Here is a 17,390-nt window from a genome sequence, read left to right as displayed (position 1 = left end):
AAGGGTTAATAATCACTGGAAAAAGCTTGCCAACAAACTGTGACCCGGAGGTGAGAAGGCCGGTTAGCCAATGACGGGTAAGAACCCCTGGGGGGGGCAACCTAAGCCAGGCGGCGGCCGCCCGGGGGCACAGATGATGGAGAAACGATATCGATATCAGGAGCAAGAGGGACCGTTGCCTAAGAGACCTTGCCTGCTCCGAGATAAAAATATAGGAGCACAGCAATAACATGATAATATCAAAACAGAGGCCAAGGGAGGGCTCCTTGAGAAATCACTAAGAATTCTTGGCATTCGCTAATTACTTCATCCAGAACACCTGTGTATGTTTAACAGATGTAAGCTATGTATATATTGAAACGCTGGTTATAATAAACTCAGAGTGGCCATCAGCCCTCTCCGCATCTATCCTGATGTGTACATTGGATTGTGACACCGACAAAGATGTTTGAATGAGTTAATTAATTAAACTCAGTGGATACAATCCAGAAATTTTAAAACAGTTTATTGAGAGTTTATTGATCATCTAAATGGTATTGTGGGTCTGAAGGAGTTGTTGAAATTAGCCAAGGAAAATGTTATATGTTACAAGATCACATTTGTATAACCGCAATATTCATCTGTATCTAAAGGCAAAACCAGTTTGCTTGTTGAACAGTAATCCAGAGAGTGCTGAAAATTTAGCCAACAGGTTGATTGGCAAATGTCGCAGCCAAGGAGGCAGTGCGTGATTTAAGAATGGCATAAAATAACCCCCCACAAATGTTTTTGAGTCTTATTTTAGAAGGAAATACTTTTGTATACTTACTAGTGCTGAAAAATTGGAAACCATAGACCAACCACCAATTACATAGATTTTTAGTTTAATTTCTAAAATTAATTAAAATGTAAGGATCATTCTGTGACATTATAGCGTAATAACAGTGTTCATTAATATACCAAGTTGCCTGTTGTTTTAAGCTCTCAAGTCTCACATTATATATGATTATATTTAGTTTTGAAAACATTTTTAGAAATTATTTGTTTTTACTTGATTTTTAAAAGGATATAATGTACTTTTTCTTCTCCCTTTTAAAACACTAGCATGAGGTCTCAAAGTTTGATCTATGGTGGAAACAGTGAGAGTCAAATTCAAGGATACTAAGTATATTGCTAAGGAAGAATGGGCAGAACTTGGAGACTGATACCAAAGGTGACACCAAGGTTTTAGGCTTGGATGCTTGGGACAGTGGTGGTACCATTTACAGGTATCAGAACACCGCAGTTGGATGTGAGATTAAGGGATTCAGTGAACCACCACTGTTTATTTTTTTACAGTCAAGCTTTTAGTGAAGCATGACCAAAAAAGATTAACAAATCATGTATGTGTGGCTTAATTTTCAAAAGATTGCCATGGAATCGAAATAGATAGAGACGGTAAGAGGTTCAAGTGAAGAAACACAGCCACGTAAATACGTCTAGGCGTATAAAACTGGGGCTGGGGGTGGGTGGAGATAAGACCAGTGACGATTTAGAGGGTAGTGTATGGGTGGCATGTGACGCAGCCTGAGGTTGTTGTCAGAAAGTATCACTGGAGACAAAGGTACCACTAATATTGGAATGTCACTTTTATGATTATACAAAAACAACGTTTCATGTAGAAAAGACCATGTGTTTCCTCAATAGAAAGCCCTTCTTTATTCATATTAATTGCTTATGTTCCTTTGATCTACCCTACCATATAGGGTGGAGCATAATTAGCAAAGTCCTTTTCATCAGTTCTATCCTAGGCAGTTTTTATAACTTGATATCTTAGTAAGACTTTTTCTTTTCCTCCCCAAAGCCCCAGTACCTAGTTGTATATTCTAGTTGCAAGTGCTTCTGGTTCTTCTGTATGAGCTGCCACCGCAGCATGGCTACTGACAGACAGTAGAGTGGTTCTGCAACTGGGAACCGAACCTGGGCCACGGAAGTGGAGCACACCATCAGGGCTGGCTCCTTAGTAAGGCTTTTAAGGGTAAACTAAAACTTCACCTTGGAATTTATTTTTTTGTTTGTAGAAATGAGTTAAATGCCGTATATGAAAATTTAGTGTATGAAAGTTTGTATCATAAAATTCTACTTCAATCTTTAAAAGTTAAGATGGTCCTGGGATGACATCTACCTATTGTAACAAAGTTGTTGTTTTTAATCTATATTTTAGATGAAAGTATGAAGATTTGCTAGGATATCAGCTTATTAACGATTGGTCCCAATTTTATTTTAAAATACATTTTTTAAATTGACTTCCATCTTTCTAAATTACCATATTATGCATGTTATTCAAGATTATGGGAAGCAGCAGTGCAGTCTAATGGAAGAACAACCTTGGAGCTAGACAGATAGGAGTCTGTCACTGTTATTGATTGAATTGTATCATCCAAAAAGGTATGTTGAAATCCTAGCTCCTAGTACCTGTGAATGTGACTTTATTTGGAAATAGAGTCATTGCAGATGTCATCAAGTTCAGAGGAGGTCATTCGGGTGGGTTCCTATCCAATATGACTGGTGTCCTTATAAGAAGAGACAGACATGCACAGAGGGAAGATGATGTGAAGACAGAGACATAAGGAGAATCAGGTGACAGAGGCAGAGTGGAGGTGATATAGCTGTAAGCCAAAGAAGTCAGGGGAATGCTGGCCACTGCCAGAGGCTAGAAAGGCAAGGAAGGTTTGTGCCCAGGATCTCAGAGGGAGTATAGCCCTGCTGACACCTTGAAATCAGTCTTTTAGCCTCCAACTGTAAAAGAATAAATTTATTTGGTTCTAAGATACCCAGTTTGTGGCGATTTGTTACCGCAGCCCTAGGAAACGAGTATAGTCACATGCCAGCTGTTTGGTTTTGGGCAGTCATTTAGGCTCTCAATGTCAGTTTCCTCTCTGTAAAAGAGAACAGTTCTGGCGTGGAGTAGACATTTGAGAAGTAATAGCTAGCTTTGCTGTTGCTGTGCTTTCTTCGAAGATAATTTACACTTATGTGCTACCTAAGTCATTCATTATTCATTTCCAAGTGTGAGATTGAGACTTACTGATTGAACCAAAAGTAAAAACTTTGTCTGTGGTCTCCACTTAGAATCTCCTATTTACAGAAACGTAACAACAAATTTCATATGACCCATAGAATTTTATTAGGATGTGAAGGATTAAACTTGTTCTGTAGCTATAAGTCTAGAACTCAGCTTTTGATTTTTTAAAACTAATCTTCACAAATAAAATAATCTAGAGTGACTGAAATTTTAAAAAAATTCATTCAACTACTAACTTTTAAGAGGCTGTAAATAGTTTAAATATGGATGTTTACTTCTGTCTTCTGCGCCCTTTATCTGATGAGTATTTTTGAGGGGAATTTTTCTACATTGATGTATTACCTATTTAATAAAACAAAGCATTTAAATACTTAAAAACCTGTTGTCCAGTACTCCAGGAGGCCCTGCTGCCCTGTGTGCCCCTTTGACTTCTCTCACCTTCACGGCGCATATCCACCTTCCTTCCTCCCAGCGCCTGGACTGTACAGATCACTCAGTCTACAGTCCTAGCACTCTCTGTGGAAAACTCAGTGATAACCTCATTGTCGAGCCTTGGGTAGGCAGCAGTGTAACTTGCGTCACTTCCTCTGAGGCAGGAACCTGGACAGCTGCTCAGCCTTTATGGCCTTCTCTTTTTGCTTAAGATCTCTCAGTGACAAAGGGGAGAAATTGGCTGCTGTGGTTGGCACTAGTATGACTCATAAAACTAAAATACCCACTCTAGTCACTTAGAGCAGGGTTAATGTTGTGACCTTCCTAGTCTGCCCTATCTGTTGTCAACTGAATGAGCTTCCTTGTTGCTACTGGTGCTGCTGAACCTCAGCGTGGACCAGTGTCTGCGAAGAGGGGCTGTCTCCTGAAGCTTTCAATGCTGCCGTTACTGAGAATTCTAGAACTGGGCCACACTGTTCTTGTTTATAGTAGTTCGAAGTCACAAAAGCTACCTGTTTAGCTTCTATTCTGCAGTCTAATTCCACTTTTATGTTTTTTGAGATCTAAATTTTCTTTATTACTGATTGCCAATTGTTTTATAAATGGACACTGTAGAAAAATTAGATGTGTTAACTGGAGAACCCTTCATTGGTTCTCAGATCCTTATCTCTAACTCAGAGCTTTATTTTAAGTCCTAGACTCTTATATCTTTTGGATTTTTTCATGTGCTGAGCCCTCAGTTAGAAATATAGTTCCTTTTGGTACTGCCTCTCTGTAGATGACATCCGCTCATCAGCCCTCGTGGAGAAGTTTTGATTGCTACATTAGGTTATGTGTTTCCATAGTACCTGTCCTTCTTTTATCAACACATGCATTCCATTGTAATGACTGTTTTCTGTATGAGGTCTGGTACTGGGCTAAGTCTCCATTGCCTGGAACCTACAGGCACTCAGTAAATATTAATTTAATGAATGATGACTTCATGATGGAGCATTCAGGAAGAAATGAAAGTCTCATTTTCTAGATTCTTTTCAAATCTGTTCTTATACAAATATTTGATTATGTTAGCTTCCTCAAAAGCCTCTCCAATTCCTTACTCCTTGCAGGTCCTTTTTAACACTCAGGGTTTCTTAGCTTTCAGAGACTTCCTTGTCAGTAGCAGAAACCAACTCTGCGTAGTTGGGAGGGAGGTCGGGTAGCTGTCACACAGAATGCCTGGGAAGTCTGGAGTAGCAGGCGTGGAGACGGGTGGGAAGTGAAGGAAGTTTGGAAGCCCAAACTGGCTCAGCTGCCACAGAGTTCTCTCTGCTATACTACGACTGCAGCGGCTCAGCCCACCCCGCCCACTCTTGTCCTTGTCTTCCAAGCTCCAGTGATTTCTATGGAGATGTAATCATCCAGTCTCAGTGAGGATTGATCCAGATCTTGGGCTTTTGTACTGGCTGCCTAGCTTAGGGGGAGGAAGGGCTCGTTTGCCCCTTTGGCTTCTGAAGTGGAAGATGGAGCCCTGCCTCCCTCCAAAACTCTCGAAATGGAGAGTTCCACGGTACTGGGAAGTGTGTTTGTATGCTAGGCAGCTTAGTAACAACAAAAATCACAATTATCCCCCAGAGATGTTTTTCATTCTTATAATCTGAAGGTCCTGTGTTTGTACATCAGAAAGGGTGATATGTCCCTTGTGTGAGAAGACACAATATGGTGGAGGGAGCATGGATTTTGTGGAAAGGCAGAGCTGGGTTCAAATTCTTTCTCTTATTTACTAGCTGGCTGATCTTGGGAAAATTACTAAACCTTCCTAAATGGCAGTTTCCTGAGTTAAAATAAGGAAAATAAGGGGGCTAGCCCTGTGGCATAGTGGTTAAGTTCATGTGCTCCGCTTTGGTGGCCCAGGGTTTGCGGGTTTGGATCCTGGGCATGGACCTACACGCTGCTCATCAAGCCGTGCTTTGCTGGCATCCCACATACAAAATAGAGGAAGACTGGCACAAATGTCAGATTAGGGACAATCTTCCTTGATTAAAAAAAAAAAAAGAGGAAGATGGGCAACAGATGTTAGCTCAGGGCCAATTTTTGTCAGCAAAAAAATAAGGAAAATAAAAACAAACTTTGCAGGACTGTTCTTTTTAATGAGATGATGTGTCTAAAGTGCTTATACGTAATGTCTGGTACTTAGTATATGTTCAAGACACAGTAGCCAGTAAAACACAGCGTATCATTATGGCTCCAGTTTACCCCTTTGGCCTTGTCTCATTTCCTTGCAACATGAAAACTCTCCAAAAATACAAAGTGTTTATGCCCATTGTCCTTAAATGTGTCTTTGCTCTCTACCTTCTTGCTTCTCCATATGCCTCCTCCTGTTTTCCGTTTTTTTTTTTATGACGCAGTTCAAATCCTCTTTTCTTCTTAGTAAGAAAATGCTGGTCCATCTAGCACTTCTTGCCTTCTTTGCCATTCAGTCTGGCACTTAACATTTATAGTAGTTTTCTTTGTATTTGTGTGCTATCTTTCATAAAGTAGTCTTCTAGAGAGCAAGGATGTTACTGCACAAAGGGCACCATCTGCTCGCCGAGGGACAAAAGCCAATCATCAAGAGGCGTGATGGTGGCAGAGAAAGGGCATTTTATTCAGCGATAAGCTAGCACATTGGAAGATGGGGGAAATGCTGTCCTAAAGAGCCATCTTAAGAGGGACACAGAATCTTGAAGCAGTTATATAGGCCAGTGGGTGATAGGGGAGGAGGTTAGGAACATTGATCCTCTGGTGTTACAGACTGGGAGTGCTCACACCAGATGGACTCTCGTCTGCGGGTCATCACATTCCTAAGGAACTCAAAAGAACATCACAGCTGGGAGGTACATACACAAGCAGGGATCATAAAATCTACAGGGCAGGTGGATCTCCTGGAGGGTGCATATCCAGCTGGGTTTGTTAGTCAGAGGTCATTGAAAGTTACGATATGACTTCTTTTCTACAATATGGCTTCCCTTATGTCAATCTTGTGTTGAGCCGGTATCGAGGGGACTGACGCTTCTTTTTATTTTTTTAAAGATTGACGTCTGAGCTAATATCTCTTGCCAGTCTTCTTCCTTCTTTTTCTTCTTCTTCTCCCCAAAGCCCCTGAGTACAGAGTTGTATATTCTAGTTGTAGGTCCTTCTGGCTGTGGTATGTGGTCCGCCGCCTCAGCATGGCCTGACTAGCAGTGCCCCAAGAAGACTGCTGCCGCTTCTGACACCAGCTGCAAGTCAGGTACCCCCACTTCTGGCCAAGTAGCTACAAATCCAGGCGGTTGCTAAGCCCCCCCACCCCACAAGAATGCCTTTGCTTCAGATGCTAATTCCGAGTTCAGAGGCCTCCAGGACACCCACACTTCTGACCAACTGACTATAAATCCAGGGCATTCCTGTGACCCCTGCCAGGTTCAGTAATTTGGTGGAATGCTTCCCAGAACTCAGGAAAGTGCTGTACTTACAATTTTATTATAAACAATATAAATTAGAACCAACAAATGAAGAGACATGTAAGGCGAAGTCTGGGAGAGACCTGACTGCCGAGCTTTGTGCCCTCTCCCTGTAGAATCAGGGCACATCACTCTCCTGGCCCGTTAATGGGTTAACAACCAGGAAGCACCTCCGTGCTTCTGTCTCCAGAATTTTTATTGAGATCTCAGGATGTAGGCATGATTGATTAAACACTGGCCACATGACTGAACTGAGTTTCCAGCCCTCCCTCTCTCCCCAGAGGCTCTAATCACATCTAGTCTCTCTGGTGACCTGCCCCCATCCTGAGCCATCTTGTTAGCATAAACTCTAGTGTGAACCAGGGGACTTACCAAAAGTAAATACACTTCTATCACCAGGGAAATTTCAAGGGTTTTAGAAGTTCCCTGCCAGGAAACCAGGACAAAGACAAGACAAATTCTTTATTATACAGCACCAGGTTTTTAAAAAATGGTAGGCCTTGAGAATCCTAATAGTTTGTTTTTTCTTAATTTGAAAATGTGCCATGGAAAGCTGAGGTGAGTGAGAAGTACTGAAGACTGGAAGATTTAAGAGCGGTAACTGATTTACTGATCTTTCTATTACTCAGGTGCTTTAATTGTTTAGACTTTATAGCTGTTTAAATCTTTATGCATCATGCAGTTTGAACTTTATGATTTTATGCATAAATGTGGTTCTGTTGGTAAAAAGGAACGAGGAAATTACTTGGAAAGATGAGCCAGTAGAATAACATAGGACCCTTTCCAGTTTTTACTACCTCACGCTGTCAAACAGGCAACCTTAAAAATAGATATTTTTGGGGCTATAGGTTGCTTCATTGGACTCTTTTTTCCCCCCTCTACTAGCAGGGTATTCAGAATGTACCCACTTTCTCCAAGGAAGTGCTTAGTTCTGTTTTTCTCTTGCAGATTGATTATACCGGAATAGACCCTTCCAGTCCCTGCAATAAATGTTTGTCTCCGAATGTGACACCTTGTGTTTGTATCATTAACTTCACACTGGAACAGTCATTTGAGGTGTGTATTCCCAAGTAATGTGTTAGAGAAGCCGTGCTTTGGAAAATCTCGATATTGTCTTAACTTTTCTTTACTACTTATTCTTTTTGTAGAGAAGTCCCTGTAATTTATTGGAGTCCATATACACTTTTGAGGAAGATTGTTTTGTTTGGCTATTGCATTAGGCTGTCCGGTAATTAAACACATGTAGTGTTTAAATAGCTTATTTTAGTTAGTACTTTATAAACTAAATTTAAAACGTATTTCATCCTTTCACTGGAAAATTTTATAACTATCCAAATCAATTTTGTATCAAGTTTATATCAACATCCACTTGCATTTTAAAAACTATTGCTCAATGTTTTGCCTTTTTTAATGCTAAAACAAGTTTTACTTTAGAAAATAAGTTCTATTTCACCCATCATTTAATTGTATTATTTTTCTGTCAGATATGAAAGATTACCATAAATGCAAATGTTAGTGAAACCTTATTGATCTTTTATTCCTTGATAAGCAGTTAGAACACCATCTATGTGTGTGTGTGTCTGTGTGCTTTTTGCATTCACACTTATCTGTCATTCTTGGAAACATAAAGATTCAGAATAGACATGTCAAGACTAGTTTGTGGTCTCTTTTACCTTAAAATTGAGCTTAAAAAAATTGTTTTATTCTTCAGAGAGCAAAACTACTTTAATACATTCCAACTTTTTAGATTTTTCTACACTTTAAATTTTCTTGAAGGTAGTGATGGCTTTTGTAGTCCCTGGTAGCTGGTTGCCATCTAGTGGTTGTAGATGCTCTTGCCACCTAGGTAAAGGACAGTAATGCTGCCTTCTAAAAAACATGAAAATAAATTTGGGGGAAGACAGGAATTACTTTACTTTGTTTCAGCAGAAATAACATAAATTTAGAACGTCATAAAAATCCTATTCTTTTTCGAAGTGATGCACACGCTACAAAGATGCATGAAGCCCTGCTTTTCTCAGAACAGGTAGGATTAAAGAAGCGAAAGACACTTGTACTGCTTGAGAAGCCCCGTTAGTCCCTCCCCAGCTTAGACACTCTTTCAGAACTCCTCTTCCACAAAGGTGGTCGCCCTCAGATTCAGCCTTTGTGGGCTCTGTTCCATCACAAGCCCAAACTTTGAATTGGACTAAATCCTTTTCAGAGAGCAGGTAAGTTATTTCATCTCACTGTTCATTGAAAGGATCTTTTTTTAGTTTGTAAGTTGACTTTACTGCTTCTTAATTGAGATGATACTCTTTTTTAGAGAGTATTCTTTGTTTCTGTGATATAATTTTGATAACCACAAATAAAATAAATAAATAAAAGGTTTCCGTGTAAACATTTTCTTTATATAGAATAGGAAAGTTTGCATAATTTGACATTTCAAAATCCAATTTTAAATAAATGATTGTTATATGAAAATAGCAAATCAAATAAAGCATACTTAAATTTTCATTAAATTCTTTTTGTTTTCCCTGAGTTCCTTTTAATTGAGGATAAGATTATAGATGATAGAGGTAGCAACCAGAAAGGAGAAAATAGCTTAATGTTTTGCTGCCTCTAAAAATCTTAGTCATTCAAGGTGGCTTCATAGCATCTTCTAAATAATGGTAGTGTGTATAGGTTACCCTTCTTTCCCAAGTGATTTCGAGTTGGCTCCACGTTATGTTTCTTGATTATTATAAAGTGACTCCTTGTCTTAGATGCCTTACTAGATTCCTTGAGGTTTTGTGTGTGTGAGTGAATAGTACTTCTTTGAAGTCTTTAAGGATATTTTCAAAGTTTACCCTTTGATTTTTGTAACATACCTTCTTTAACCTTATTTACAATTTGTACTGTTTTAGATTGGTAAGTACTGGTAGAATTCACCCCAGTACCAGTTTTAAGTTATCACAAATTCTAAACTAGTAAAGTCCAAATTACATAGCTTTTATGTATGCATGAAACAAGTTTATACTTAACAGTTTTATATGAAAACTTTTTCCTTTTCTTTTTCTATAGGGTAATGTGTTTATGTATTATGGACTGTCTAATTTCTATCAAAACCATCGTCGTTATGTGAAATCTCGAGATGATAGTCAACTAAATGGAGATTCTAGTGCTTTACTTGTAAGTAAGATGATGGAATATGAAAATGTGGTATCTATGAAATAAGAACGTGTGGTAATTGTTCGGTTAGAAATGTTCAATTTGTTAATGTTAGGATCAAATTAAAGTGTTACTTGTCATTTATAGTTTGTTTAGTGAGGGTTTTCGTTAAAAAGTTTCTTTTTGCTGAAATTTGCACAGATTAGTGATTTCTTAACAGCCAGAGGACACATTACTACCTCCTTGTTTCTAGTAGTGTCATTGGGACTCCTGCTTTGTTAATCTGTCTGTAGTGGGATTTTGACGAGTCTTGCATTCTGGGCATATAATTTGTTCTGCTTGGGTTTGTTCATTATTATACTAAGTAGGAGTATATAAATAAGCTACTTCTAATTTCTGAGATTGTTTTAGAATCGAACATATGTGCTCTCAATTTTTTAACTTGTGGGAAGCCCGAGTAGTAAAGTCTAAGGGGTGGGTTACTGAAAAACTGAGGAGCTTTTTGAAAATATAGATTCCAGAATTCTCCTAAGTCTGATATGTTAGTGTCTGCAGGGGTGGAGCTTTAAAATACCTATTTTTAATAAGCTTCCCTTCTGATACCTAGCCTAGTTTGGGTATCTGTGGACTAGAGGACCTTAGTTTCCTGAGTGTTGTTCAACTTTCCATAGTGGTGTTTGGTGCCCAGGTATTTTATGTGATGGATACCAATGCAGCAAACCTTCAGAGTCCCAGAGCAATTTAGGATCTCTTAGAAACTGTGATTCTCTTAGAATGCAATTTCAGACCATAATGTGACCAGAATGGTCCTGGTAAACATAGCTGCCCTAGGTTATCCATATTGGTTTTATTGCTAGTTCCTGGTGTTTGGGATCTTAAGAAATAACAAGTCTATGTAAAGATTCTCGTTAGATCTGCAGTTTTGCAGTCCATGGGGGGCTTACATCTGTGGGATCTAAATTTTAGGACTCAAACCCAGAGAAAGTGATATTCTGTGAGACACATCAAATTCCTAAGAGCTTTCTGAATTTATTGATTGGGATCGTAGATTTGCTGGATTCAAAGACCTAGAAGTGGTGGTTGATTTCCCTTTCTTTTATTTAGATATATGTTGTCTTCACTGAGGGAAAAAGAAGCTGAGATGGATTCTTTTCTTACAAACTGCCAGAAAGCCTGACTAGACTAAAGATTGATGAGTTTTTTCTGTAAAGAACCACATAGTAAATATTTTCATCTTTGCAGGTCATATGGTCTCTGTTGCAGCTACTCACGTCTGCCATTGTAGAATGAAAGCAGTCATAGAAAATACTTAGATTAATAGGTGTAGCTGTGTTCCGATAAAACTTTATTTACAAAAACAGGTGGTAAGCTGGATTTCGCATGCAGGCTGTCATTTATTAATCCCTGGACTAGACCAAAATATGAGTTTTAAGACCAGGTGGCTTTCAGAAATCTTAACGGTTCTAAGAATGGACAGATTGAAGTCCAAGTTACTTAACATTGTGTGTAAGGCCCTTCACAAAATGGTATCACCCAACCCCTCCAGGCTCCTTGTTTTATACTCTGTTTTTAACCTACCTTCGGCCTGGCTGCCCTGGGCCATGTATGCTACTCCCTAACCATGCCTGGTGACACAAGTAATCTGCCCTTTTTGGCATTTATATTTCATTTGCCTACAATGCAGCTTTTACTCTTTCCCTGGAGGTCCTCTCATCTCCAGACCTGTTGTTTTCTTTAGTCCCTTTGATGCAAAATAACTTCTTTACATATTTACTTCATTCATACTGTGTTCTAAGTCACTTGTCTCCACATCATCCGTTCTTGCTCTTCCTTTCTAGGACATTTTCTACATAGCTACTATAGAGATCTCTAAAAAAGTATAAATACCACTTCTCTGCTTAAAATCTTTGAACGGTTTACTAGCACTTGAAGTAGAATCTCAGGATGATCTGAGCTAAGCATGACTCTCCAGTCTCATGATATGTCATTCTCCTTATTGCCATACTCCGACTATGTTCACCTTTTACGTTCTCAGAAATATCAAGTTCTTTCTCAATGGCATGTGCTGTTCTCCCTGCCTAAAACTCTCTTCTGTGTGCTCTTCACATGGCTGTCTCCTACTTTTCTGTAGGTCTTAACTTATATGATGCTACCTCCAGAGACAAACTTTTCCTTATCATAGGTTCTAAAGTAGCTCTTCCTACCCTCCCCCATTAATTACTTGCATAGCATTTTCATAACAATTACTGCAGTTGGCAATTATTTATTTGTTTGTTTATCTTGTCTTCCCAATTGTAAGCTCATGAGGGCGGAGAGCATGACTTTCTTTAATCACCATATACCAAGCGCCTAGCCAGTGCCTAGCATGTGGAAAGCATTTAATAAATATAAGTTGAATAAACATAGACACCTTTATCATGACTCTTATTTTATATTATAGTGTTTCCTCTATTGTGTTGTGAGCTGCTTAAAAGCAGGGACTTTTTTTTTCATTTTTCTTTTTCTGGCACCTTCCATGGTATGTGGTACATATTAGGTACTCTTTCCTAAGCCAGTTACTGCCAAGTACCTAGCTTTACTTAGTTCAGTACCTGACACATAGGTAGTAAATAATACTGTCTTTTCTTTTAAAACTTCCTTAAGAATTTAATTGCTAGAACATATTTGCCCTACCGAGTGTTTATTTACATTTAATAATCTTTTTTTTGCTAAATCACAATTTTCATCAAAATATTCTAATAAGCCAGTTATGTGTTATCTATCCTCATGGTCTCAGAATACTAAGTAACTTTCTAAATCTAAATGGCTTAGGGACCAAAAAGCTGAGAAGTCAAATATTAAAGAGTTTATGAGATCCCTGCCACATGTTTCCTTAGCCTTCTTCTGTCCTTTTCACTCATGCACTTCTTTTTCCACTCTAGTCATAGAGAATGTAAATATAAAGCAAGGTTGGTTGGTAATGGAATAGCCCTATGGGGACTAACTAGGGTCCACTTAATTTCAAATTGAGAATGTCTTGGTCTGTTTATGTGTTTTGAGACATGGCTTAATGTGGCCTTGGAGTCCCAGAACAACTCAGACATATGCCTAATCTCAGACTTGGTAGAATCTCTAGCTTAATAACCCTGCGACTGACACATCTCCTTGAGATCTTCAGTAGGGACTAAGTCAAAACCAAATCTGGAGGACAGACAAGTCGTCTTTGTCTTGCCAGCGTTGTCATTTACCTTGTACCTAGCACAGTTTAAAGAAGGTTGGTGTATTCTAGCAATCTGCATTACATTAGACCCCCTTCCTTCCTTCCTTCCTTCCTTTGACATGGGGTTTAACGCAAAATTTAAAAGTTCGAGATTATCTAGTTGAACATGTTCATTTTATAAGTGAGGCCCCGATAAATCAAGGGACTTGCCCAAAGTCACATAGTACATAGCTGGAGCTAGAACCTCCAGTGTCTTTACTTCCAGTTCAAGATTCCTTTATGTCACAACTGGATTGACAATAGACTGCTCCTTAATGTTTCTTGGGCAGAAAAAAGAAAACTCTTTGTGGTTATGATTTCTGCATTGATATGAAAATAAGAAAATACCAGTTTGATATATGCCTATATGACGAAAGTATGCAAGGAAAGGTTACATTAAAAAGGTAATACAGTAATGTTAAGGAATGTATTTTGAGTATTTACATGTAGTGTTATTTATAGTCTGTTTACAATACAGACTCATTTTGTGTGCATTGTAAGTGAGAGACGTAGGGATTGAATTTTTAAAAAACTTTTATTCTGTTGTTCAAGGATTGAATTTTTAATCATTAATTAGGGCTGGCTCATAGTTCTCCCAGAGGCCTGGGTAATAATTTCTCTTTTCTTTTCCTTCTCAACCTCAGAATCCCAGTAAGGAATGTGAGCCTTATCGAAGAAATGAAGACAAACCAATTGCCCCATGTGGAGCAATTGCCAACAGCATGTTTAATGGTATGATATAGATATAGACATATAGAATTAGAAAAATTTCTATCTTATTACAGATTTGACAGTCTAGTAAACAAGAATTCAATTGAGAAATTCAACAACTTGGAGGTAAATATATCAATTATTATTCAGTAGGGTATTATAATGCTTTGTGACTTTCTTTTGAGAATTCTTATATTTTAAGAATGAATTTTTTTCTCTGGGGAGAGAGAAGTAGAGACATTCTGCTCACCTTCTTATTTCATATATAATAAAGTAAAAGCCAGGCCACGTGTCCCACCAACTTTGAATATTTGTATCATTGAAAAGAAGCTACCGTTGATCACTTAGAGAAGCACTGTCTGATGTAAATATAATATGAACCATAAATGTCAGACATGTATATAATTTTAAGTTTTCTAGTGGTCACATTAAAAACAATAAAAAGAAACAGGTGAAATTAATTTTAATAGTGTATTTTATTGAACCCAGTATGCCCAAAATATAATCATTTTGGCATGCAAATGATATTCAGTATATAAAACTTATTGATGAGATATTTTATATTCTTTTTTTTGTACTGTCTTTGATATCTGATGTATATTATATGCTTACAAAACATATTCATTTGGACCAGCCAGAATTTCGAGGGCTCTATAGCCGTATAGCTAGTGGCTACTATATTGGACAGTACAGATAGAGACATGGCTAAGCCAGGAGCTATTTAGGAATGCATTTTTCCAAGGAAGGAGGAGAGGCAGATTGACCTTGCAGATTGTTTTATTTGGGTTAATATTAAAACATTTAGCCTTATCACATATTAGCTAGCTATATAGGAAAGTAACCTACAACTGCATTGAGGGAAAACAAGTTCATCTAGGATTATAAAGTTACCATGTTTAACTCGCATATAAATAATCAAGAGCAAATATACATCCAATGCCTATACCATTACAATCACTTTTGGGAGCAAACACCAGATCGTCATTTCTCATAGAGTAAAGCAGGTACTATGGATTTTCAATAGATGTTTAGCAATGTCTTCCTTTTCTTGTGTTTAGATACATTAGAATTGTTTCTGGTTGGCAATGCATCTTATCCTACGCTTATTCCTTTGAAAAAGAAAGGTATTGCTTGGTGGACAGATAAAAATGTGAAATTCAGAAATCCCCCTGGAGGAGAACCCCTAGCAGAACGATTCAAAGGTAAAATATCACTAATATCCCTTTAAAACATGGTATAAGCTAGGAGTTTTAATGAAGTACCTAAAATGTTCTGTCTTTAGAATCTTAAAGAGTTTGTGCTTTTTGAAAACAATTTTTCTTGACTTCATACCACATTAAATAAAATATGTAGTATGTTCTAATGTACTGAAATTCTAAACAAAATTATTCTTTTAATCTTGGATTTCTCTGGTATTTTTTTATAAGCATTTCAGCTATAATCTTTTAAAACTGTGGCAAAATTTCTTTTTAAGAAGCCCCAATTATTTATTGTAAGTCCAAATTTAGTTTTGTTTCTATGCCGCCTTAATTTCGCAATGTAATGTTTCTTACTATTATTTCTTTGCATTAAATTACCTATCTTTTGGTATATACTCAATAGCCTACTTTTAGTATTATGTTAATGAGATATCAGTCAAATCTTTGTAATTATTTAAGTTGTTACATGAGGAATTGGTTTCTCTCTAGATTTTAAGACTGCTTTTAGAATATAAGAAAAATATTCAGATTTTGTGTTGCATATCTTTATTTTATTAGAGTATGAATTTTCAGTGAAACTTTTAATAGAATTGAATATTTTGTCTCTCCCTGACCCTCACCCGTCCTTTTTAAGGTACAACAAAGCCAGTAAACTGGGTTAATCCAGTATACATGCTGGATCCTGATTCAGATAATAATGGGTTCATAAATGAGGATTTTATTGTTTGGATGCGTACTGCAGCATTACCTACTTTTCGTAAGTTATATCGTCTTATAGAGCGGAAAAGTGATTTACATCCAACGTTACCAGCTGGACAATACTATTTGAATATCACGTACAGTATCCTTTTTTGGCTATGTGTACAGATTCATAGAATTTGAAAAAGTGTAGTCCAGCCTTATCTCAGTTATGTGGCATGCTACTTTGTGTTTTGGTTTTGATCTCTGCACTTTTCTAAGCGTATGTGTGTATGTATGAGAAAGTATCTTTTAATTTATATCTTCTAGAAGTGTCTTAAATTTTTATATACTTTGTACTAGGGTTCAAGCATATTATTTGGTAAAATTAAAATTACTAAAAATGTGGATGCTAGATTTATTAATAAGTAGATATTTTTACAAGCTAAATTGTAATTGTGCTTAATGCAAAGGCCAGTGAGTGTACGTAATACTAAATAAGTGTTAGTGGTACTGGGCTGTCTTAATGTATGTTTTTAGGTATTAAAAATCAGGATGTGTTAGTTCTTATCAGCATAATTGTTTATAATTATTGCTCTGTTCATAATACCAAAACATTTTTATCATTAGCTGTATTGTTCCACATTAATAATTTAGGTGTATCTTCACTGCTGATAAATATCATTTCTTTCATCCTGACTATACATCAACATTGTACTAAGTACTTTCCATGCATTATTTTATTTAATTCAAGCCTTATGAGATAGGAATCATCTTGATGTTACAGAAAAGGGTACAGGAACATAGAGCATTTCAGTAATTTAGCTGAGGTTACACAGGAGCTAAGTAGACGAGTTGGGGTTCATAATCAAACCGTTGACTCCAAAGGCTGTGCCTTTACCATCAACCACCACTACAGGCTGCATCCCTAACTAGTTTATGCAAGTAGGCAGACCAATCCGTATCGACCTGAACGCAGTCTTTCCTAAGATGGAAATATTGGGCACTATCTTTTGTTCTAAACAAAGTCCTTACATCTTTAATGTCTAGCCCATTGCTTGTATATATCATGGATGAAAAGTTTCTCAAATATTAGTGTTTAAATGTTTGCTGATGATCTTTGCATTTTCCATTTTTCATAATCTAAATTAGCCATAAGTTTATAGGTTTCCTTTTAGAATGGATTAGTAAATGGTTAAATTAATAGACCTAATTTCAAAATAAAGGTCCTTTTGGATCTTAGTCTCTTGATTTTGCACCCCAGTACACAACTGAATATGACTGGATAGTCCAGACTGCAAGTGACCAAGTCTGTGAAACTAGGCCCGCATAGGAGCAGTTTTGGACAGACAGACCCAGTTCAGGTGCTGGTAGGAAAAACATTATCCTGAGACTATAGCCAAAGCAGAGGGCAGCTCTGTCACAGTTAGCATCCAAAAGATCTAGTAAAGAGTAAGGGCGTATACCAGCCTGTAGCCTGGGCACAATAAGGGGAAGTCTTT

General features: G+C 37.6%; 1 protein-coding gene across 1 annotated transcript in view; it reads left to right on the top strand.

The window, feature by feature from the left end:
* Positions 1–17,390, top strand: part of TMEM30A (transmembrane protein 30A) — a 30,312-nt gene that overhangs the window by 8,185 nt on the left and 4,737 nt on the right. The window contains exons 2-6 of the mRNA XM_008522349.2: positions 7,882–7,989; positions 9,976–10,083; positions 13,945–14,032; positions 15,070–15,213; positions 15,845–16,051. Of these exons, the coding sequence (XP_008520571.2) occupies positions 7,882–7,989; positions 9,976–10,083; positions 13,945–14,032; positions 15,070–15,213; positions 15,845–16,051 (655 nt within the window). The remainder of the gene's footprint in view (positions 1–7,881; positions 7,990–9,975; positions 10,084–13,944; positions 14,033–15,069; positions 15,214–15,844; positions 16,052–17,390) is intronic.

The sequence above is a fragment of the Equus przewalskii genome, chromosome 9, assembly GCF_037783145.1.
Source record: "Equus przewalskii isolate Varuska chromosome 9, EquPr2, whole genome shotgun sequence".
NCBI lineage: Eukaryota > Metazoa > Chordata > Mammalia > Perissodactyla > Equidae > Equus > Equus przewalskii.
The sequence above is the reverse complement of the archived record's forward strand: the minus strand, read 5'-3'. Positions and strand labels throughout refer to the sequence as shown.